Below are 25308 nucleotides of genomic sequence, written 5' to 3' on the forward strand. Positions count from 1 at the left end.
TTTCCATAGAGCTCAGGGACCAAAGGATGGAGAGGAATCCTATCCCTTCCAATCATGCCACGGAAAAGCCTGGAAGCCTGCATGGTATAGAACCCTTTTTAGTTTTCAATTCTAATTCGGTTTAAATTGATACCCTAGTTTCTTAGTCTTTTAAGGGCCCTTATGCCATGTAGCTAGGAGCCTGGGAGTTGTGACTTTATTTATTTATTTTTGTAACTTTCCTAAAACGAACCTACGTTTGTACGAACTATATTAATTGACAATCGATCAAGTTGGCCAAAAAGTTAGAATCAATTAGCTGACCGTAAAAAGTCACAACGGTCAACTGATCATAGAAAATGACAATCAGTTGGCTGAACGTAAAAAGTTGCAACAATCAGCTGATCGTAAATGTCACAATTAGTCATCTGACCATATTCGATCAGTTTGCTAGATCAACCTGATGATTATTCTGACAGATCAACTCCTTAATATAAGGTCGTCATTTTTTTGGCTAATTTGCTTGTCAATCAACTTAACCAGTCAATTCCTTAATACAATCGGTCAATAAATTAACGACGATTTATTGACCGATTGTCTTGTAGGCTAGATTTGCTAAAATCGAGTACCAACGGTATTAGAGCCTAGTGAATTATCAAAAAGCTCTCACTTTCACCCATCTTTTATGTATCATTCTTCAAGCAAGCGATTGGATGCAAGTATCAGGCCCAAAGTGAACTTCCAGTAGTAACTTCAGTAGATGAGACTCTCCATCAAATTCCTTATGTTTGTTTTTTGGACATGCGCGTACGCAAACGGAGGGTGCAAGTCCTTGTACATTGGCAATACGTCTCAACATGTCATTGGAGATGGCTAAGTAGATATTGAAACAATGTATCACCAATTTTCAAAACTCAACCCTAAGCCTAAGGACTAGACCAAAACTTAAGAAGGAAGAAATTATTACATACCCATAACTAACATACATGGCTATGATAGAGAATTGTTCGGGTAGGGTAGTAGTTATCTTCTTGTTATTAGCATTGAATATGGGATGCAATTTTGATAGTGAATAAATTAATAGAGAGTCATTTCTTACCAAAAAAATTAATAAGGAGTTATTTTTTCTTTGGGCAAAAATAAGGGATTATTGAGTGATAGTCATAGTTATAGTGGGAAGGTATTTGAAGTAGTGGATTGAATAGGAAGTCCTGAATCCCGCTCTTTTCACTTGGGCATCCATGCAATGGTTGAAACAACTTGAACACAATATCCATATCGTCCAAACCGATGGATGAATGGAAGATAAATGAATAGTATAGGAGAAAATTTTTCTCCCACACTCGCTGCCCCTACTCCTCTTCCACCTCCAACCAGGGTTTTAAGTATCGATATTATATTGTCTTTATCGGTCGTGTCATATCGGTATCGATTGAGACCGATCACCAATCCTTGATCGGTTCAAATCAATTATCCGAATTGTCTCAGCTATATAACAGTAGAAAAACATACTTTGTCTAAAAAAACAAGATGCAAAGATGACGGATAAGCATCAGTCCTTTTCAATACCGAGTAGCAAATCCATGCCTCCAACTTCCAACCCGCTCTACAACAGCTTTCATGGGCAAAAATCAAAAGAACTAGCCCTTCACCATCTTACTTTTTGTGGGGTCTTCCACGAAATTTCAAATTTCAACCCCCCTCTCAAACCCAAACAACTCAATTCTTAGGGGCTGTTTCATAACAAGTTTCAAGGAATGCGTTTCTGCCATTTTTGTGTCAAGAAATAGTAGAAAATGAACAAAAAACATTTGATAAAACTATTTCGTTTCACTTATTTTCTAGAAATAAAAATAGAAATTTCTATCTATTTATGATTCAAGAAACAACCCAGGCCATTTGTAGAAACAACTCGTGGTTATTCTTTTATTGATTACTATTGATTTTTAGGAACATAACGTATCAAACACCTTTAATTTCGTTTCTATTTCTAAAAGGGATAGAAACTTATTAAACGAACCTTTATAATGGCCCTTGAAATCGGAAGAGGTAAAAAGGAACCATTTTCAATCACCTCTATCCATTTTTTTCACCAAGCTCTCCTTTGTCTCCATCTCATCGACTTCAAGAACCAAGAAGATGCCCCTCACACGCCGTCAGACGTCTGTTGGCGTTGCTATGTCCGTCATCCTCAGAGCATCAGCTGTCAAAAGATTAGATGCCCACGCTGTGGTCCTGTGTGGAAAATATTCCACAAACTTTCTTCGCCACCAAGGAAGAGGAAGATGCGATAATAGTTCGTATAAATAAGGGAAGACTGAAGCCGTTCTTGGAAACATCTCAGGAGTGGAGTGAAGAGTGAAAAGTAGAGTGAAGAGTGAAGAGTCTGGAATGGCGATGGCTAATGGCAATAATGTTCACGATATCAAATCTCTCCTCTCATCAACAGGGAGAGACTTCCTTGTCCGGAACAACGGCGAACAGGTTTGATGCAATATCCTAGATAATCTTACACATCTTTCTTCTTCTATAGTTTCACTTTCCATTTGTGACTCTGTTCTAATCTGTATCTGAGTGTGATGAACTGATGAGGATATCAGATATCTTCATTTATCTCTTAATTTGGTGATTGGTGACCTTTGACTTAGGGTTTTTAACACATTCTATGTCATCCTCTGGGAAAAAGCGCCTCTGCAACTAATCGAATAGGGTTTCAATGAGAAGCACAAGAAAAGAACAGGGGGAATTGGGAAATCATTGAATAGTGTCTTCCTCACCAACTTCACTCGAATTTTGAGCTTTTGTTCTTGATTAATTATTTATCTACTTTGACTTTAGCCGTAGCTGTTCTAGGGTCCTACCTTATTATCGGTAACTGCCAAAGTAGGTCTTGTCCTTTTTTTTATCTCTGTAACCTGTATCGGTGGAAGAAGTCAATGACCGATTGGCACCCCAAGGGGGGATTAAAGTTATTTAATTGCTCAAAAAACATATCTTGCCTTATCTTGAGGGGAAAAAAAAAATTCTGAATCGGGCGGGGGTTCTGGTCGGAGTTGGTAGTGATTCTTCTATGTGATATGATTAATCTCAGCTTTATATAGCACATGATTATTTTTTGACCTTTTGATGACGTACTTATTACAATATGGCTTGATTGATCTTAGGGTTTTTTTTTTTTGGGATGGATGTAATCGATTTTTTGCCTTGATTTAGATGGCTAGTGAAACACTCAAGTCAGTTTTTTCAATTAATCCGAAAAAGTTTGATCTTTTTGCAGGTGAAATGTGACAATTTGAGTGGGAAGCACAGAGGGCTATATTTTTCAGCCTCATGGTGTGGGCCATGTCGGCGTTTCACTCCAAATTTAGTGGATGTCTATAATGAACTCTGTCCACAGGGTAATTTTGAGATAATCTTTGTTACGGCAGATGAAGATGAAGATTCATTCAATGAGTATTTCTCCAAGATGCCATGGCTTGCAATCCCTTTCTCTGACTCAGAGACACGTGATAAGCTTGACAAGTTGTTCATGGTGAGGGGGATACCCTACCTTGTGATTCTTGATGGGAATGGCAAAGTTGTAAGCCAGTCTGGTGTTCAAATCATTAGTGATTATGGAGTGGAAGGGTACCCATTTACGGCAGAAAGAATCACGGAGCTAAAAGAGCGAGAGGAGGCAGCCAGAAAGGCACAGTCATTGAGTTCCATATTGGTTTCACGGTCCCGCGATTTTTTAGTTTCAAATGATGGGAATAAGGTAAGAATTAATAAACAGCCCATTTCATTACTGCAAAATTATTTAAAAATAGGTACAAGTCCTCCTACTATGTAAAGAGTGACTTAAAAGTGTTGCTGTTATTTGTTTCTGTAACACGAATTTACTTTTAGTAAATTTTGATCTAAGAAATTAAGTATATTTGCTGGACTCTCATTTTAGGTTCTAGTCTCTGAGCTTGAAGGGAAGACAGTAGGTCTATATTTCTCCATGTCTTGTTATTGCATCGAATTTACTCCATTACTTGTGGAGGTTTATGAGAAACTGAAGGAGAAAGGAGAGAAATTTGAAGTCGTCTTAGTCTCCCTTGATGAAGATGAAGATGAAACATTCAAGAAAGATTTCCAGAAAATGCCCTGGCTTGCATTGCCCTGCAAGGATAAGAGCTGTAACAAGCTGGTTCGATACTTCGACCTCGAGACTGTTCCCACGTTGGTTATAATAGGTCCGGATGGAAAAACTCTGAACCCCAATGTTGCTGAGATTATTGAAAATCATGGCATTCAGGCCTACCCATTCACACCCGAAAAGTTGGAAGAGCTTGCAAAGATAGAGGAGGCAAGACTAGATGCACAAACTCTAGATTCAATTTTGGTTCTGGGGGATCGAGATTTTGTGATCAGTAAAGATGGAACCCAGGTAAGACTTCTTCGACTTGGATATTGCTAACACTCCATTTGGCTCATGAATTAATCACTTGTTTCTGGCATTGAAGGAATCACCATTAGCAAATTGAACTCCCCTAATCCTGCCTTATTCATGGTATTAGATTTCACTTAGGTTTTATCGATCATCCGAAGGCACATGGTTCCTTGGCAATATGGCTAACTTTGCTTAGGAGGCTTGTGTGCTGGTTTTGATGGTACGAGAGAATTCATACACAAGAACGTGTCCCCAACATATGTATCACTAATTTCTAAGACTATGAACACACCAATGGCATGCATTACCTTGATCTCTCTTTGACCTTAATCAAATTACCCTTCATTTCAGATTCCGATCTCTCAGCTTGTGGGAAAGAATATTCTCCTATACTTCTCCGCAGAATGGTGTCCTCCATGTCGTGCTTTTCTGCCTAAGCTGATTAATGCTTACCGTGAGATCAAGACAATGGATGATGCATTTGAAGTGATATTCATATCAAGTGATAGTGACCAAGCTTCCTTTGATGAATTCTTTTCTAAGATGCCATGGTTGGCCCTGCCTTTCGGTGATGAAAGGAAGAAGTTTTTAAGCCGTGTGTTCAAGATTTCTGGTATCCCTACTGCCATAGCAATTGGGCCCACTGGCAAGACTGTCACCAAGAATGCCAGGGAACTTTTGATGGTTCATGGGGCTGATGCCTATCCTTTCACTGAAGAGCGCTTGAAGGAAATTGAGGTAAAGCTTGAGGAGCTTGCAAAAGAATGGCCTAAGAAGGTGAAGCATATGCTCCATGAGGAGCATGAACTTGTGCTTACTCGATGTCCAATTTACAACTGCGATGGGTGTGAGGAGGAAGGCCATAGCTGGTCCTTCCAATGCAAAGAATGTAACTTTGATCTCCATCCAAAGTGTGCTCTGGAGGAAGACAAAAGTGAGAAAGATGGCGTTGAAGATGTTGATGCTGATACTGGTGATGGCATTGAGCAAGCTTCCAAGGAAGGATGGACATGTGATGGAGAGGTTTGCTATAGAGCTTGAGGAGTTGAATATACCTTAAATTGGAACTTAGGCACCATGTTGTTTGGTTGTAGACCTAATCGTCTTACTTGAAATGTATTCATAGTGCTGCCCTGTTTGTTTGTTTGTTTGTTTGTTTGTTTGTTTTTTTTTTTTTTTTTTTTTTTTTTTTTTTTTTTTAAGCATATATAGACAGGTTTGGCTGTGTTGGAGATTAAACTATATCTGGATATGGTTGGTTCTGTTGTATCTCTCTCTCTTGTAGAATATGTTGACAGTAATTCATTCCTACAAAGATGTCAGGGAAAGAGATGGGTGATATTGTTTGAATTTGCCACTGTATGCACAGAGAGGAATGGGTCAGTATGTAATACATTTGAACTAAATAAAAATCATAGCCTAATTCCTAAACAAAGGTTTTATTATAAGTCAGGAGTGTGGAATCTAAGGGCACCCCTGCAGACAACCACAATGTTGTTTTCTTCTAAAGCCAACTCGCCACCGACCCCAGGTGACAGTAAAAGGCCCTGTGACACAACAAAGTCTTATGCTCTACTTAAGCTTTCAATCCCCATCAGTTGAGGGTTGAGAATGCCTTTTCCCAAGGAAAACAGTCTAAATACAGGAAGTTAGTTCCATTTCCATTTTAGACTGACAAATAAAGAAAGCCAAACAGACCTTTTCACTAACTGAAACAGCTGATGAAGCCAAGAAAGCGACCACTCAAGGTTTTCAAAAGTTAAAAACAAGGAGGCAAACTGGGGGCATTCCGAGAATCGAACTCGGGACCTCTCGCACCCAAAGCGAGAATCATACCACTAGACCAAATGCCCGGTTGGTGTAAGCCTTGGAATCTACAAATATATATCGGAATTCAATCAAGTCAATTCCTATCATTTCCTAGAGAGTGATCCATACAAGGTTTCTAGGGTTGAAGCAGAATCTGATTGATCTAGAATGGAATGAATCAAAATCTGGCTGCGTCTAGACCCAATTCAGATTATCGATTCAGACGAGTTACACGTTCTATTTCACTATGCGAGCTTTCACTTAAATCTTGAGTGGTAAAAACATTTGATGTAGACCAAGGCAAAAGACATTGATTGTATGAAATTTTTAAGTAGATGTGTAATACAATTTCTATCTCCTACAAGAACAAAAAATAACATATGAGAGTAATTTAGGAATGATTTCGAGCTCAGTGTAATCAACTATAATTACATAGAGAAAATCCCATTTATAAGGGATATTCTCAATGTAACCACGCATCATCTGATGAAAACTAGTTATTGGGGTTTAATGGAGATTCAATATGGTTGCAGAACTCACAGCCCTTTGGATTGACTCATCTTGAGCTGGGAGCCTGGGACTAAGGATGCAGAAGACTGGTTGCAGAGGTGAAGTCCACCGTAGGTCTTAGAAAACTAGAAAAAATCCAGTTCTTGTTGGGACATTTGGTGAATCATAATAGTCCCAATCACTAATAGCTAGACTAAATTCTCCAAAGATAGGGAAAGTACAAGAATTGCAGATCCTAACAATCCATCGACCTAAATTTAAACTTCGGTATAAATGGCATTATAATGAATGTTAAAAAGTTTCGAGATAAAATCTATGTAACTTTGCACCAGATATTTACATTGCATGAATAAGATGATTAGAGTAACATATTCTGAAACCTGTATACTTTTCGGTGCTACAACATGAATGTTACAGTATTAATTGGAAGATAAAAAGGGAGCTCTAGGACTTTCTCTACAGGAGAAATTCACCACCTGAGGCGTCTCTTCCCATACCAATATGCAAACAGTGTAATTGAGACAGCCACAACCACCCCGGCTGTTCCATGCCAAGTGTACGCCGGCTTCTGGAATGCAAGGCTCGAGTTTGTTATATTGAAAGGTAGTGGAAGTGGTGGTGGTTGCCGACTAACTGACAATGCATAAGCCAGGCCTCGTCTTTCCAGCTCTGCAATGTCTGAAACCACTGGCTGGAGCCTGGTGACCTTAGCTATAGCCTCATTCTCTTCTTTGGTTCCACCTTCCAGGAAAGACCCCACAAGTTGACCCTTGTTAATCCAATAAGCTCCAAAAGATTTCCCAGAGAAATCTCCATAATGAACTACTTCCCCTACATTGTCTCCATAGAACTGCCATGACAATGTGAAGACTCTAGAGTAGAAGAATGGTAGGTAGTCCAAGTCACCAGCCTTGTCTGGTGCCATTATTGCAGCAACAGCATGCCTTGCTGACTTCCGAGCACAATCAACATGCTCAAGCCTACGGATCTGGCCAAAGAGTTTGACAGGAAAAGCTGCAACATCTCCCACAGCAGACTGAACTGTCACTTGTTTGCATATGCCCATTCACTTTTATCCCACCCTTCTCCAAAGCGAGTTGGCCCTCAAAAAGACTCGTGTTTGGACGGCTTCCAATTCCTACCATGACCATGTCTGCTGATAGTCTAGTCCCATCTCTAAGGACAACTGCTGTCACCTGTAATTAAGCAGAACAATCGCCAACCCCATTTAATGATAAAGCTGAACAAGAAGAGAGGAATAATCTGGCCTATGACAAAAATGACCACGAAAGTAAAGGAACTGGAAGGAATCATAAGTTAATAACAATTTCTACATTCTTTATATTTCACTAAAATTTTGGAATCTTTAGGAGGTAAAGTTGGCATATAGCTGAACCTTCCTCACCTATCCAAAACCCAGATGCTATTAGGTATCTTCTTAACAAGGGGGCACAAAATCCTTATTATTCTTCGGGTTCTTACCACTAAATATTTGTCCTTAACAAGGTGGCAAAAACCCTTATTGTTCTTCGGGTTTCTTACAACCAAATATTTATTAGTTTATATTGTCGGTGCACTTTTAATACCTCCCTACAGAAGGTGCAAATCACACCAACGGTCTATATATAACAGTAGACTGCAATGGGAACGGGGTTCCCCAAGTCTTGGTTGATAATGGATCGGCCAAAAATGTATGCCCACAATTTCCGATCAACAGTTTGGGCTTTGATTCAGAGAAGTTACATCCATCAACCCAAGGGGTACATATGATAACACTAGGAGGAGTGTTATAGGGATAAAGTTTCATTAAGAAAAAAAAAAAGGAATATTGTTTTCACCGTTGGCTCCCAAATCACGAGCACTGATTTAGCATAATTTTTCCAAAACCAGCTGTGCTATTGACTAGAGCTGTTGACAACTAATAAAATTAAATGATTCATTGATTCAAATTTCACTTCAGATAAAACACCATTTCAGAAAAGTTTGAGCTTGTCATTCATTAACATTAATCCAGATTATTGATCAAGATAGAATATGTCGCAGCGTGAGAATTACCTTCCCACTGGAGTCATTTTCAAATGATGACAATACTGTTCCCTTGATGAACTTCACTCCCTTTGACTTGTAGAAGTCCTCGTAGAAACTAGCAATTTTGGGGGTAAACAAACGACCCACTACATTATTCGATACAAATTCAGAGTTTGAGATGAAAAATAAAAATAATCTCAAAAAGATTAAAATTGACTTTTTATATTGTCAACCAAACAACAAACATAAGAATAAGAATTTATAACGGACTAAGCATATGTTTCCAGAGTATAATAAGATTTTGTGAATTTCCAGGATTTGTATTAACTGCAACAACCTACAAACCAGGGAAACTTGGGGTTTGCACAAAATTCATCTCCAACCCGAGACTCTGAATAGAGAAGTGTTCCAAATATAACTTCTCTTCCATTGATGAATCTAGAATTAAAGAAAAAGTTCTTAGATGACAAGACAGGAAGAAATATAAAGAAATGTAATCCCCCAATTTAGTCTAAATCCAGAACGGCAACAGAAGGGAGACATTAGTAACATGAGGCTGACTAAAATTGAAGAGTTCCAAGTCATCCAAATGAATTGGAATCATAAAGAATCCAGACATTTTTGGATATAGATCATTACAAAAAATTTAGAATTATATCGACCAAAATAGCCTCCAATCATTGCAAACCTCTGACTAGACTTGCCCTTGTAAGAGGATCATCATAAAGCAGCTATAAACTTGCGTGTAAGTAATGAACTAATGATTATTAGTGAACATTAAAAGTTGTAACTGGAAACTACATGATTACCTATGCCAAACAAAGATGATTAAATACAAGATGTAATTAACTAGAAGAGTACTGCTTATGACCAAAAAATATGCTAGCATGGTAGCATGGGTTTGAAATGACAACAGAAAAAAGAAATAACGTTGAAAAGAAAGTTGATACTTACTGCAATATGCCTCTGGGAAGACCATGGTTACGTTTATTTTATTTATTACCAAAGACGCAGCACACTCCATGCCTATGTAACCACCACCAACGACAACAGCATTCCCACCAACACAAGAATGCATCACATTAACAAGCCTGGTCGCATCTGCTAGATCTCGCAAATAACACACATTTTCTGCACCTGATCCATTTACTCCAGATTCTTCAAGCTTCAAAGCCTATACCAAAGAGATAAGACTCAAATAAGACTTATCCATTACCTTTTATTTTCCATTTTAACTTCTCTGTTATTACTGAGGACTGAACCTCTCTTAAAAATATTGGCCTCACTACAATTGTGGCAGAGGTTCAATTCCCGAACCCATATTTTCTATCAACATTTTCCTAGGTTTTAGTGTAAACCTTGCACTAAGTTTTTGGTATATGATAAATCCCTTGTAAACCATTCATAGAATATTCCCAGTCAAGGTACAAGAGAGCAAATGAGATAATTGAAGGATCAGACTCGATACCCGAGCACCTGTCGCAATGATAAGAATCTTATAACTTATAGTTTCTCCAGCAACTGTTAGCAAAGTCTTCCGCCTTACATCAGCAGATTTGACTCGAGTTCCGAGAACCAATTCGATTCCTGGAAATGATGATCACAATTAGTGGCGGCTATATTTAAGAAAGACAAAAACACAAGTGTTAAACAGGATTCAACTTTCCTTCTTGCCGATAAGATGAAGTATTGGATATATTGCCAGGACCAACAACAACATGGAGATCAAAGAATTCTTTAACCAGTACTGAAATATGTATTCAGTTTGAAAAACATTGAATCAAAGAAAAATCCATCAGGTGCAACAATGAGGAGTTCCCATCAATGGTCAACACCATTCAAAGACTCCAATGGCTCAATGACATTCACTCAAAACAAGGTAAGTAAATTTTATTTCAATTAGAAAAAAGAAAAATCCTGAAAAGAGACTGATCCCTGGAGCCTAGGTATGGCTGTCATTTTGGAAACACTATAAGACGCATAGTTGTTTGTTGTAGTTTTTAGATGTCCTTGGTGCACCGGCCCTTCCAAATGAATGGACCTCTGTTTGGTCCTGGAGTTGCTCAGCATATTATATTTTTAAAAGATTCACTGTATCAACATTTTGAATGTTTGTCAGATTCTGCCACTTGTATCATGTCAAAGAAGCATAGCTAGATATCTTTATTATTTAAAGTAAATCATAGGTACAATTCCTACAGTAATGTTCTTTTAAGCTATTAGAGCTTTTCACCAAGTGTATGGGTTGAAAAACATCTTTTGTTGGATGGCCAGCTTTTCCTAACTAGCCTAAACAAGCAGCAAGAGAGTCTGAGATATAATATATCATTTAGTTATGAGCATGCTCAGAGTTTCTGTCGCTTTCAGCTTTTGGCAGTTTCTTGTACTTTAAGGGATCTTTTCCAATATATATTTTCAGAAATTCCAAGGAGTTATTCATTCTCATTTGCTTAGGCCATCATATTCTTTTACCATAATCTAGCACTATAAGAAATCCAAAAAAATGTGAATAACCAAAATTGAGTATGAAAATGCAAACATTCAAATATCCAGGTTACGAGCATCTTTTCCTTCTCTGGGTGCCCAGGTTAGGAACATCTAAGTTTACAAATTGTCTTAAAGTATAAAAAAAAATCACATGTACAAGTAACAGTAGTATTGCATCTCTGTTGTACAGATTTTATGTTTTAAGAACCTCAAGCTGCAAAATTACAATGACTTACATTGATCTAGGGAATTAAGGAAATACCAAAATTAAGAATACTAGAGATACAAATACAGGCATATCCTATTTTAAATTCACACAGCCTGAATAAACCCCAAGTGCATATACATTTGTACTACGTATCTATCATCTAAGTTTGGTGTTTAGGAACCTTAGAGACAGTGTAGTTACAAGCATTTCTTGCAAACACCTCCCAAGCATATGCATCAGTATCCTTTGAGGCTAATTAGAAACCAAATTCAAAACCAACAATTAAGCATCAATCTGGGGTTAAGTATTGGATGAGCTAACTAATTCTTTATTTTGTACAGAATAATTTCCAAATTATCAGATATAAAAGAAAGAGAAACCAAGATGCCACAATACTACCTAAATAGCTCTTCTAAATGAACACACTAGAAAATGATATCTTACAAATAACATTGTTACCAATAAGGGTAATTGGGTAATATATGTCATCAGAACAATTACCATGTTCCTTGTACCATTTTGGAGTCAACCTTTCCTCATTTGCACCTACACACGTGTGGAAAGATGGGAGACGTGCAGGATCTGCAAGGGATCACAAGTCACAACCACATGTTAGAGTACATAAACTACATGTGCATGGTGCATCTATAAGAAGATTAAATTACAAATCCTCAGCTATTCACAGATCTTGTTTCTCCCCTTTTAGTTGTTTCATATTGAACAATGATAAAGTCAAAAAATGCAAAGAAAATATAAAGTCACAAATGCACCAATATGATATTTCTCATTTCTACGAATATATGTCAAATAACTAGAAAGATCTAAGTTCTTTTCCTATCCAAAATCTAGTCTCTCATAATAGCAAGCCTCTGAAACTCCCGATTTCTGATTTTCTTAAGGCTTACCTGACATATGGGTGTGTTTATCCTCCAGGTTGACACAGAGATTCAAGCATAAATTAATGGGAAGATAGGGCCTTAAACATTCTCACATATCAGCCACAAAGAACAGCCTATATGTTCATGTTCTCTAGAAATGCCTCTAGTACCTACAGAACAAGAACTGCCTTTTAGTGTTCCAATTAATGTCAAACGTATTTCTTCATTCTCAAGGTTTTCTTATTGAAATATCTATGTTCTGTGCATGCTTATAGAACATATCAATTTTCTTCCCAGAATGTGGATATGTGAATTCCTTAGAAACTACTTCGTATCAGTAGAATTTGCATATAAATACCATAAAAATATAACTAATAACTAAAAAAAAGTACTAATCAAGACTGTGGAGTAACTTCAATAGAGTCTGGCATAGCCAAATCTATATTTAGAGAGGAAAAGAAATGATTAAGCAAAAGAGGTGGAGTGGAGTTCTCAGGTTATTTTGTCGTATTCCATCCGAACTCCTGACGGACTTCCTAACTAAATAAAGGGTGTGGGGATGCTTTGGATATTCCACTTTGTGAAACAGGACAAGAGCATCTATGATTGAAGGTGCTGCACTGCACAGATTCTTCAAAATAGGGAACACTATGTTTAATGTGTATTATATTCTGATATTCCCTGAAGAAGAAATATAAAGCTGGTGAGCTTATGTTTTGTTAAGGGTTGCACTTAAAATTTATATTCATTCAAACAAAATTCTATTAAGATCTTCCATTTTCAAATGAAGCACAAGATGTTAATGCTAGATGTGGAAGAGTCAAATCATCAGCTAGCTATTCTGAGGGTTATTTTAGCTACCTTCAGGAAATAAAAAGCCTTTACTTAGCGCAGGTCTTTCGTAAGGTGCAGCCTGTAATAAATGAAATGAAGTAGTATCATGCTACAGATTACGTACTGCAAAGGATAATGGGGACCACCAATATAAGATCATCGCTAATGCATTGTATCAAGGCACTGCTGAAAATTTTTATTCATCCATTTTTGGGCAAGCTAATTGAATATATACTTCAAGATATATTTTCACAAATTGCATGCAACAAGTTAAACATAAGCTGGAATAATGACAGGAATCCATTTTCTCGTCTATTTCAGAAACTGTGCAACAAAAAACCCATGATTGTAATCCCATACATGAAGAATTTGTATAGCCTACAATATTTGTCAACTTCTTTGTCCGATATTAACTCAAACATGTTCCAAGGTCACAAGCCAAAGTACATAAGCAGTGGAAAGGAACGCATCAGGATCACGATCAGATAATTAGGATCACACAATCATATAGGTTTTTTGCTAAGATAACTCCTTGGATGTATGCTGAATGGTAGTCACAAAGCATACAGAGCAAAGGAAAGCAGCAGCCCCTAGGTTTCATGTTTCTCAGGTTGCTGATACATAGAATTGGCCATGTTGTTCATCACTCCAGTTTATGGTAGAGATGCAGCCAACTTGCTTGAAGCATTGCTGAGGATTAGAAGTTTAATGGTCAAGTTAGCAACAAGATAGGAATCGACTGCCAACTTAGTATGCAGAGTAGTTCCGCAGCATTACAAGCTAAGAACAAAAATACTAATCGTTAAGTCTCACAGGGTTCCTTAAACAGATCTCAAAATGTATGTAAAATGGCTAATACCCAGCCTGGATGAGGAATTCAATGATGAATGGAATCTTACTCTCACAAAGAGGAAATTAGATGACAATAGAAATAAAACAACACCAGTAATCTGTAAAAGATTAACATATAAACTACGAAATTCAGATCATTTCATGGTGAAGCTCCAAACCTATTATATCTCTTGCAAACCCAAACCCAATGCAGAAAATAAATTATCAACAAGATATTTACTTTAGCACTGGACCTGAACAAACAAAAAACACACCCAAAACAGAGAAAGCAAAGAGAGAAAAAATGGAAAGATGGAGGAGCATTACTGTCTCTTCAGATATGATGCAGAGTTCACCATGATAGATTCCTCTCTTTGAAAATTCAAGAGCGGCATAACCAGCAGCAACACCCCCACCAAGAATCACATAAACGAAGGCTCTTCCCATCTCTCTGTTTCTCAATCTCAGCTCTCAAGAATCTCTCTGGAAACTAATAAAAACCAAATAGACTCCCAACACCCAATTTCCAAGGCTTCAGGAAGTTGGGTTTGAGTGGTTCCGAGGCTGACGAGAAGATACGATTCTTTGACAAATTTACTACGATGCCTCTCTGCAACAAACAATGCTTCATTCTGAAAAATGATCCTTTCCTTCTTCAACGACGATGGATGATTCAATCCTTAATACCTTACCCTCTCACTCTCACCTTCTCAGAAGAAACTACCAAAATCGTCGAATCGCTCTGCAACCAAGCAAAGCACAGCAAATATATAGTTGCCTTTGTCGTCACTTTTGAATCGTCATGGAGCTCTTATATTGCACGCGTCAGAGATGGACGCACGGGGTTTTGAAGGTTCCCATGTGGAGAACCGTAGGATATGAATCTTTCTAATTGTGATGGAAGGGTTACCTATAAACCCTTGGATTAGAATTCCTTGATTCCCCAACACCCCCCCCACCCCCACGCCAACAAACAAGAAAAAAAAAAAAGGGGACATGGTAGAAAACCATAACATTGCAGATTTTATAGCCTCATCTCCAATATTCTTGTCGGAAATTATTTGGCGCCTCCACCAATTCCCTGATGAGCTTCAAGTCTTTTTAAAAGGAATACTAATTTAGTTACTAAACTTTCCGATGTAATTTCCATTTTATTTTCAAAATGTCTTTCTTTGAGGTTGATAGGGTATGCCTTGCTTGTTCAAGAAAAGGGTTCTTAAAGGCTTTCTTCTTGTGTAATTTTTCTTACTTCTTTTTTAATACATCACTTATATTTATAAAAAAAAAAGTAATAGATCTTTTTTTTATCAGTCAACTGATTAATGGTACTTGGATATCATTTTTCATCAGTGATGAGACAAAATTGCTCTTAATATTCTTTCCATTCCTTCTCTTTGATCAAGAGGATTCCTGAGTCTCGCATTCCACCTACTTAACGATAGAGGTCAGTCTCAACATCCCAGCACAATGTCCATTATGCCATGCTACTTCTGTTGATACAACTCACATCTTTACTTCTTGTAGATTCATTTCAACTATTTGGACTAAAGCTGGTCTTATAAGATTCATTAATACCTTTATTCAAGATTAATATGGTATGAATTAAGATAATTCCTGAAAGTATTAGGGTCAACCAGAGTCTAGACCAATCAAGGTCAGGGTCAATCAGGACTAACCTGGTTTGGTCCAGTCAGGACAAACCTGAGTTGAGTTGAGCCCGGCAAGGTTGGGCCTGGATTAAGCTTTTCAAGCAGTGAATCAGGACCAGGGCAGGCGGGGCTAAGCTAAGGTGATCCTAGTTGTGCAGTCAGGGTTTATCCACTTTCACTTTATTTCAGCTTTCCACCTGAATATTCTCAATTTCCACTCTAATGGAGGTGAGTGGATCTTAAGCTTCCATACCATTAAAACACAATTAGGTATAGCTCCAAATCCTTTGCCGTCCGATTGGCTGATCCAAACTGTTCTTTGTATGGTTATACCCCTCCAGATCAAATTTATCTTTCGCTACCATGGTGTTGGTTGGGATGACTTTGACCATGTTTAGTGCTTCAGCATTAAGCAGTCTATCAAAGATCTTAAATTTTCAATATTTTGTTCTAAGGCAAAGGAATATGCCTGTTCTGTGGCTCCTCTGGGCTCTTGTGGCCGCATGTAGGCCAATGGAAGGGCACATAGAAGCATCTTCAGCTCATAGTGGGGGAGAGGGGTGTCTTTTGTGCTCACTTGTGTTTAGGCATAAGAAACGTCAGATTGGCAAGGTTCTTTTTTCTTTGTTCTAACACTGATTAGTATAGGAGTTTGCATAACTAGGACAAATTTTTATTTGGGATTGAGTTCCCTGTCCGGTAGCATAGTGTACACTAACATCTTCATGTGTCTATCTTTCTTCCCATTTTAGTGGGGTAGATATGTCATTTCATAGGAGGGTATGCTACGCAGCTTGACAATGTTCTTTCTCCCTTTTTTTAGTTACTTTTAGGCTGTGTTTGGTGGTCAAGAGAAGAGAAGAAAAGAAAAGAAATGAAATGAAATGGTAAGAAAATAGAAAAAGTATGTGACTATGTGTGTTAGGCTACCATTAGAAGGGAGGAAGAGATAAGAAAAGGAAAGTTTTTGTGTTTTCTTATGTTTTCTAGTATTTTTGGCAAGATCTTTTCTTTTTTCTTTTTAGAACAAAAGAAAACTACGTCATTTCCAAATTGAATTTTGAAATTCAAAAATAAAATCTTCTCTTGGTGGAGGACATGCCAAGCACAAAGAGATTTTCTTAAACCAAGAAAAAAAAATACAATTTTTGTACTTTTCTTTCTTTTCTTCTCTTGGCTACCAAACACAACTTAGGGCCTACGAGAAGTTTTCTTCCAAGGGTTCACCCACCAATGACCCTAAAACTAGAGGAGGTCAAAACAACACTTCCCCCCTACCGATGGCATTACCATAATCACTCACATTGAAAGAATAGGTGAAAGGAAATTGGATTATTAGTTTTGGGGCAAGAGAACATGCATGGCCCCTAGGCCAATGCACAGACTAATGGGAGACCATGTAGAAACATCATCAGCACATGGGGGGTCAACGCAGTCTTTTCACGCATGCCTGTGTCTAGACGTAGACACACACAAGCGTGTAACTTTATTTTCCCCTTAATTTTATTAGGAAAAAGTACTAATAAACCCCACTTTTCATATTTGCAAGATTTATTAGTAGACATCCAAACAGCCAACGAGGCAATACCGACACCTAAATCCTTGCACCGTTTAGAATAAAGTAGTCTCAAGTGCTAGGTGAGACTGCCGCTAAAGCTTCACGAGGTGGTTAAGTGAAGGTGTTCAACTCTTTTTCGATTCCATCGGAATGTTGGGTAACCAATCAGCATTGGTAGGCTTGAGCCACTAATCCTAACTGATCATTCATTCTCTGGAAATCCCACCCCCTCCAACCAAAGGAAATAAATAAACAGAATTTATTGGGAATGGGGTTTCATCATGCCATATGATCCACAACTCCTAATTGCTCCAATATCATTGCAATGTGAATTCAATTACCCCTCAATTTCCTGGATATGTTCTCATGAAATTTAACCATGAACCAAATTTGAGATACATTTATCTTGAAAAGTTAAATGAAAAATAACAAAACTTAGTTTCACATGAACTACTATAAAACCAAGATAGTTACAATATAATTGAGATGAATCACCAAATTTGACAAGTTACCTAATGAGAATTCATCTATCCTGCCAGCCAAACTGCTTTTCAAATCATCAGTCCACTGTGTTGTATTAACAGTACTTTCCATAGTACATAGAACTGAAACTTCCCTCTCTTTTACCTATGATCAGAGATTGGCTCAAAACCAGCAAAACTTGATCTGTTGGATTGCCGAAGCTCAAAAGTTCCAGATAAATTAGTTAGCCAAAAGTAAGCAGATTTCGATAATCGACATTGATGCGCAAGGTGATTTCTAAATTGACTACATCCTTGCTATCCTGTCTCAATTAGTACATTGAGACACACGTCTGAACTCTAATAATGGAAGCTCTCAGCTGGCTGGTTCATATCGGCAGACACAATCATATATATTTCCTTTGATCAGTTTTTCTGCCAATCTCTGATTCTTCACCATTGCAAGCTGCAAAATAAGAGTTTTGGCCAGAATAACCAAAACTGTCAGAATCCTGTATAGATGAGTCAAAATACAGTAATAGATACAGCTGTACGCAAGGCATATATATTTTAGGACTGAGTTTCTCTTCACCCACGGTGAAGAAATTCAGTCTGTTGCGATTGGAAGGGACTCTTTTAAGGGCAGTGTCGGACTTAGTACAATTGGGGGAGGGGGATTATGATCCTCAATTCTCTTCACCCACTAACAAGCTCTAGTGTTCGAAAATGGACCCAATAAGTCCCCAACTCCAGGTTATGAACCATCATATTGTGCATTAAAAGTTCCAACCATCCTGCATTTGTGTCCCAATGCACAATCATATGCAAGGATGACAGTTTCCTATTGCTCTCAAGCAGTAAAAACTTACCTTCAAGGCATCACATTTAAAACAAGCATTGAAATTTGTATGGAGAGCACGACCCATCCCTTCCAAGATAATCTGCATGGTACAACAATACCAAGTAGAGGATATCATAATCTTGGTCTCTATCAGACTAGAAAATATTTTCTGATATGAACTAAGAGAGTGAAGAAAATTCACATTGATTGCTACTGAAGTGGGATAAATTTGATGTTCACACTTTAATACGAATGGAAAACAAAGCTTGACTAGGATACTAAAAAATGGCAGTAGTAGTCTACCAGGTCGGCATCTTTTGCAGCAGCAGCTAGCTCTGAGCTGACCTGGTGCAAATCAATGCATGGACTCCCACATCCATTCTCAACAACCATTAAAGGAACTGAAGACGAATTCTCTTCTGAACCATCTTGGACGTTTATCATTGCATCCACAAGCAGGCCGCCTGCTTCTGCAGCTTTCCTGAGGATATCACAATGCTGTAGAGTAGAATAGCTAGTTTATTTGTTCAGATTAGTAAACTAACTTCATCAATAATAGAAGAAAGGATAATATTAAAATGCATCACAAAGAGAGAATATATTCGGAATACCTTTTGGGAGGGATTTTCATAACTAAAACCACTTTTAAGTTTTATACCATCTTTTAATGACTAATACTAGAGGGCTGACCTCGGCATAATGGTAAGGTTGCTCCATTGCGATCTAGTGGTTGTGAGTTCGAGTTGGGAAACAACCTCTCCGTGAAGCAGGGGTAACGCAGGAGCCTTGTGCACTGGGTATACCTTTGTTTTTTTAATGACTAATACTGAAAGGGATCTTCCAAAGGACTGTCAAATGTCTCTTTGACCTGATTCTGGGAAAACCTATGAAACATTATATGATTATTACTTCAGGTTTTGGATCAGGTTGAAATCCAGCTCAGGACCAAAATTCTAGTGAAATATCACTACCTTTCCCTTTTTGCTCAGCTCCTCCTTTGAATTCCTTCTTTTGTTTTTTCTAGTTGGTTTGAAATACTCCTATAAAGTATCAACAGACTCATTCTGGTTACCCTTGAAACCACACTGAAACTCCAAAATTAAGAGATTTTGTCAAAATTCCTAAATCCCTGGACCTGTGTAACTTGGACTTTAAAACATTGGAGCAGAGAGGTAGGAAAAGAAAAGAAAGACCCTGGAATAGCCTCGTAAGTTAATAGATTCATTACAGTAAAATAAGGTGTATTAGTGTGGTAATTGATTGCTCCACAAGCATTGGCCTGCGCCAGAAAGAAGCAATTCCTTCACAAACAAGCAAGTCGTAGATCAGCTAGTGGCCTAGTGCTCAGGACTTTATGGACTTGCTTAGTTCTCTCTTGAGCACAATGTTCAAATACGGTCATTAATGTTTAATTTAATGAAATACAAGGCACTTCCCTCTCCAATGGCTTCCATTAAAAAGGACATTTTATAATGGCTCAAGAGCATCAATATTCAAACAGGCTCCATTTGGTCGCAAGTAGAGGGAACTGAAGGGAAGCAAAATAACCTTTAAAAGGAAAAGGTGAAGTTTTGTAATCATGATTGGATAACCTACCTAAAACTCTTACCATATTTGGTAAATATATTTTTTAAAACTGTATAATTAATTTTACTCTTCAAATTAAAGGAATTTGATTGCAAAGGAAAGTTAAATTTAATATCTAAATTCTGTATGTTTTGGATTTAGTTACCCCCTTTCATATGAGGTAGTGATTAAAAATTTTCCATTTTTGTATTGATTTGATTCACTTACTTCCCTATATTTCCCTTGCAACCAAATGGAGCCACAATGACTTCTTGTGGAACAATTGACACCAGAATAATATAAAAAAGAATATGACATGGTGCTATTTTAGGCTGACATTATACTTTTCACTTCACATATTGTTTCTTTTTACTAAGGTCTTCTTTAGCATTTTCTGAATTTACATATAATTTCTAATTTTTATGTTTTATTTTATAGATTTCTCCCCTTTCCTGAATAGCTTCATCAAATTTCATAGTTAAATTGAATTATTTGCTTAGCAATTCCCATGTCCCTTTAACATTCTAGTTGCATGTATACATTTAGTTAAAATTTAACAGGGACCACCAGGGATCTGTATATTGTATGTCTAAGAAATAAGTATGTGATATGACATTTTGAAAAAAGAAGAAGAAGAAGAAGAAGAAGATAAAAAGAACATAAAAGAATCAAATTTTCTGTATTACTTTATACTATTTCTGTTCTTAATAATTTAATAAATTTCACTTTATCAAATGAAGGTTAACTTTTGTCTTAATCATCTTAAAGCATCTCTAACACGTCAGACATTGAGAGTTTTTAATTAGATATTAAGATACAAGATAGAGAAGAATCTTGATAAGCATTTGAATTTACAAACCTTAGCAGCCTCAGCTACAACATCAGGAAGTTCCATTGCAGTCACATCATTTAGTGCAGGAAGGGAGTTTGCAATCAGAACAACCTACAAAAATGTAGTAAATTTTACAAATATAAGAGAAATATACAAATAATTTAATAATTTACAGAACATAATTAAAATTGGAGCTTGCTCCATAATCTATATTAACACAATGACCTTCAAATGCAGCACCCTGTGCCATATGAAAATTCTGAGGCCATAAACAATCCCTAAACTTAGTGAGGATGTCAAATGGGAGACAATCTTTTTTATTGCGGCTGAAATTTTGCAGCGACAAGATTACAATAACTATAGTCACCTACAGTCTCCTCTGTATAACATGACAGATTCAAGTCACTGGACAAGTTGACAAATTTTCTTGCACCCATTTCATTGTGGAAAGCCTGTTTGCACGTTAACCAACCTAAACAAGGTTGACTCAGCCAAGTAAATCTGGCACTGCCCAGATGATGGTGGGATGGACAAGTTGGACCATGGCAAGACTTAAACCCTTCTTACTAGCATTGCAAACTAACCTACCTCAGTTCCACGACGGAGCAGTTCCCGTGCCAGTGGAAGCATCCCAAGTACAATATCAGCACCAGAGTTGTCGACAAAGAGCAATGCTCTTTTATGTGGAGGTGGCTTCTTGTCTCCAGAGCCAAGTATTCTTTCCTTGAATATGTCAAAATCATCTACCTGTGAGAATGAGAAAGGACCACTTATCATGTACTGAAACCCTATTAGCAGCCACAGCAAATGCTGAAGCACCAATTTTAATCATGGGTTCTTAACAAGTTTTTCCGCCACTTGCCCGCCAAGGTCGTTGCATCTTTTTGCGGCTCATACGGTATATTTCAATGATAGTTCCTTTATGATAGAGATCCACACAAGCACGGGAACCCCAATCAAAAATATTTGCTGCAAGAACACCTTCAATAAGGGCAAGCAATCTTGTTTCCTACAAATTAAAAAAAGTTTAAAATAGTTAGCAGAATTTAGAGGGACAGAAAGATTAGGTGGTTGACAAGGAAGCCACCACTTAACTGAACAGCAGTTTCAACCCCAATTTGAAATTTCTATTGTTTGTCAAGAACTCTGTAAGCTTCAGCATATTTTAATTGCAAACATAAGACACGATGACATGATAACAGGAAAATAAGAATCTGATAGTTTTAGGTGAACGAGGAGAATCATTTAACTAAAAGAAGACAAAAAGGGCACCAATTTGCACTTTGATGATTTGCGTATCTTCCTAGGCACATTAATGGGCTTCTTCAGAACAAAGGGTTTTTAATGCAGGATAGATCTCAAAGCAGTAAAACTAGCGAGAGATCAATCGCAACAGGATTGGATATAGGGACAAGTCTTCAGTTTGTGGAATCTTAAATAGTTGCAGTTTAAAGATGTCAATGGCAAACAACACAACGGCTTGAAGTTGCGGGTAGCTGCCATAATAACAAATAAATGGCAGTACCAATTGTTTGCTTTTGTTCCCCCCCCCCCCCCCTTTCCCTTGCCCCCCACCCAAAAAAAAACTCATTTAAGCACAGAGGATATAATAAGTTGACATTGAAACATGAGCTGTTAAGAAAATAATGTCAGAATCCCTAAATACCTAAACATTGTTGTAAATGGGCCAAATAAGATCATAACTGCTGTTATCTGTTGATAAACATTGTTGTAGCCCTTACTTAATAGCTCAAGCTTATGGAATAAGAGGTTGTAACAATAACTACACATACCTCACTCATACTATCAAGCTCCATGAGAAGGTCAGGTAAAACAGCAAGAGATGCCTCATTTTCCCTGTCACAGGCAAAAGATACAAGGAAATAAAACATAAGAAATATAAAGCATCAGCAAATGAGAATAAATTGGCTAGCACATCCAAAGCTCTAGTATATAAAATACACACCCCACTGCTACACACATATGCACAGACAAAAGTCTCCACATGTTAGGGCAAGCTATTTGATTGATGTCCGTGAAGTAACATGTATACACATTACCATTTCAGTGGAGACACGCATGAAAAACATATGATAATACAATAACAAAGGACAGAAAGAAACAATTGTGTATATGTGTTGCTGACCAAGGAATCATCTTTGTAGAATACAGAATGAAAGATGAATAATATGATGCGACTACCTCTGTTTTATGCTTCTGTAGACATCAAAGAACTGGAACTCTCTCAAGCTTTCCTCCCTTAGTTCCAACAGGTTGGCCAGCCCCAACTTTCCATATGCAGCAGGCTCCTCCATCAATCTATTTGTCAAGTTAAAGAATTACTAAAGGGTTGAAATCATGAAAGAGTGCTCAAAAGAGTGATACTTCTGAATTATATAACATTATTTCAATAACAGTCCAAGTTTTGATCAGCTATTTGGTGGTAGGGATTTTGTTCCTTTTAGAGGTTTCTTTGTGGCAGCTGGGGGAGAGGGAGGGGTGCCTATTTCGGTTTCTTTTTTCTCTTGGTGCTTGGCGGACCCATAAACTCTGGCCATCTTCGAATGTACACTCTAATTGTAGGAATTTGCGGCAAGGAAGTTGGTACGTATGTTAAAAAAAAAAAAAGTGTTAGGCATTCTTAAAGAAACAAAAATTATTCCCCTATCTATTAGAAAAGAGTATAGAGCATAGGAGTAACCCTTCTTCAAAGGAATATGTTATCCAGAAATCTTTCAGACCTATGGGAAAATCTGGACACGCTGCCGGGCTTCCCAGACTGTCACTCTCTTTCTTCCTCACCACATGGAAAATACTTCCATGCTCATGTGTGCCCTGTGCTTCCATTGGCTGCAGCCGCTAGCTCCAGGAAAGCTATTGGCGTGCCCAAACTCCGCCCATAAAAAATATAGGGAGTATTTAAAAAAAAATGGTGGATCAGGACATTGTTAATATATTGCCTTCTAAGGAACAAGAAGCCTGAGTGTCTAACAAATAGGGAAAAAATATTATGCATGCATATCATTGAGTCTTACATTAAAATATTGGATATCTTCCTGGCAAAACGTTGACATGATTTAATAATTATCATAATCTGACCTCTGTTCAGGACCGAATGCCTTTTTTTCCCAACCATAATCAATAAAAGAGGATGCGATAGATTCTACAGTTCTATAAAGCTGATGGTAAACTGTCATTACAGTCTATAACATACATGCCACTCAGAACCTATCCAACAATTCAGCAGTGATGCATGTGAACATCCATAGCTCTAAATTTTTCCATGTATCTGCTCTATCATTTAAAGAATGTACTTCCCAAGAGGGGAATGGGAACTGAAAAGATTTGTTAGGAAGCCAAATTAAACAAAAATGCACAAGATAGTGTATAAGAGATCATTTGTCTGGAACTATACCTCCTCAAGTGGGCAGAGAATGCACGAGCAAATGCGTCACCCCTTATCTTAGCATCATCAGTTCCACCTTCACTAGCAACTGCCTATGCATATAAAGATTACATGATTAGACAGGAATAATATGAAATAGTATACGTCAATGTTCCATAATATTCATGGGTTAGACCAGAAATTAGATAAAGTTCCCCTCCCCCTAAAAAAGGGAACAAAAATAGAAAGCAGTACTAATATTAGATTGAAAAGCTCCGACTGTTTGGGACTTAAAATTCCTTAATGGTCAAGACAAAAGGTTACCTCTTCAAGATATATGGTGCCATTATTTCTTCAACTATGAACTTTCAAAAAAGTGGAAAATGGCAAGACTGATGTAGTCAGAAGCGAAGAAAAATTTCTTACTTATGTATAGTGGAATTTTATTTTTTAACTGCATTAACTTGTTACAAAATCAGAGCTTAACAACCAAGATTGTGTAGAAGAAGAAGAAGAAAGAGAAGAAGAGAGAGAAGTGAGAGAAACGAGAGAAGAGAAAATAGGGAGAAAGCTAGCTCAAGCAAGACTTGTAAGATACTACTACCATGAAGTAGTGATATAGATATAATGATAAGAATCCGTAGCTACACGCTGAGGACAACTCTATACACACAAGCCCTTACTAAGAAAAGACAATAGACAATAACCCCAATGGTAGACAATAATAAAGAAACACTAACTATAATTAATTAACAAAAGCCACAACTAACAGACAAGGACCATAACTAACACCTAGCAACTTTAACACAAATATCTGTGTATATTCGGTAGAATAAATTTTAAGTATCATATTTTTCTCATATTTGCACAATCATGAGGATCACCTGAGATATTTTTTCAATCCATAGAGATAGTGAATGTTATAGATCCTAGTGCTATTCCGGTATCAGTTAGTTTTTTTCCAGAGATAAGTGAATAACTTTAGAATACAACCGGGAAAAAGTGAATTATATGACGTGCATGGGTGATGGTTGT

General features: G+C 37.4%; 3 protein-coding genes and 1 non-coding gene across 4 annotated transcripts in view; 1 reads left to right on the top strand and 3 right to left on the bottom strand.

Annotated features, from left to right (window-relative positions):
- Window positions 1-2111: 2111 nt before the first annotated feature.
- On the top strand, window positions 2112-5831 carry LOC122078234 (probable nucleoredoxin 1). Its single transcript, XM_042644130.1, has 4 exons — window positions 2112-2463; window positions 3257-3736; window positions 3917-4393; window positions 4748-5831. The coding sequence occupies exons 1-4, from the start codon at window positions 2371-2373 to the stop codon at window positions 5435-5437; spliced, it is 1740 nt and encodes a 579-aa protein (XP_042500064.1). The 5' UTR covers window positions 2112-2370; the 3' UTR covers window positions 5438-5831.
- A 346-nt stretch (window positions 5832-6177) lies between these two features.
- TRNAP-UGG lies at window positions 6178-6249 on the bottom strand. Its single transcript has one exon. It is a non-coding gene; the product is annotated as a tRNA-Pro (tRNA).
- Window positions 6250-7031: 782 nt separating this feature from the next.
- Window positions 7032-14776, bottom strand: LOC122079036 (monodehydroascorbate reductase 4, peroxisomal-like). Its single transcript, XM_042645259.1, is given in 8 exon segments — window positions 7032-7749; window positions 7751-7911; window positions 8771-8889; window positions 9698-9917; window positions 10212-10330; window positions 11940-12020; window positions 13178-13229; window positions 14309-14776. Coding segments are annotated over 8 exon segments (1437 nt in total). The 5' UTR covers window positions 14429-14776; the 3' UTR covers window positions 7032-7184.
- A 2729-nt stretch (window positions 14777-17505) lies between these two features.
- The window catches only part of LOC122078045 (pantothenate kinase 2-like), a 21988-nt gene continuing 14185 nt past the window's right edge, over window positions 17506-25308 (bottom strand). Inside the window, exons 13-21 of the mRNA XM_042643921.1 lie at window positions 24304-24386; window positions 23091-23207; window positions 22682-22745; window positions 21751-21897; window positions 21477-21635; window positions 20916-20999; window positions 18794-18988; window positions 18519-18590; window positions 17506-18115 (exon numbers count right to left, since the gene is read on the bottom strand). Of these exons, the coding sequence (XP_042499855.1) occupies window positions 18026-18115; window positions 18519-18590; window positions 18794-18988; window positions 20916-20999; window positions 21477-21635; window positions 21751-21897; window positions 22682-22745; window positions 23091-23207; window positions 24304-24386 (1011 nt within the window). The 3' untranslated portion in view covers window positions 17506-18025. The remainder of the gene's footprint in view (window positions 18116-18518; window positions 18591-18793; window positions 18989-20915; window positions 21000-21476; window positions 21636-21750; window positions 21898-22681; window positions 22746-23090; window positions 23208-24303; window positions 24387-25308) is intronic.

This window comes from Macadamia integrifolia, chromosome 5, assembly GCF_013358625.1.
Source record: "Macadamia integrifolia cultivar HAES 741 chromosome 5, SCU_Mint_v3, whole genome shotgun sequence".
Lineage (NCBI taxonomy): Eukaryota > Viridiplantae > Streptophyta > Magnoliopsida > Proteales > Proteaceae > Macadamia > Macadamia integrifolia.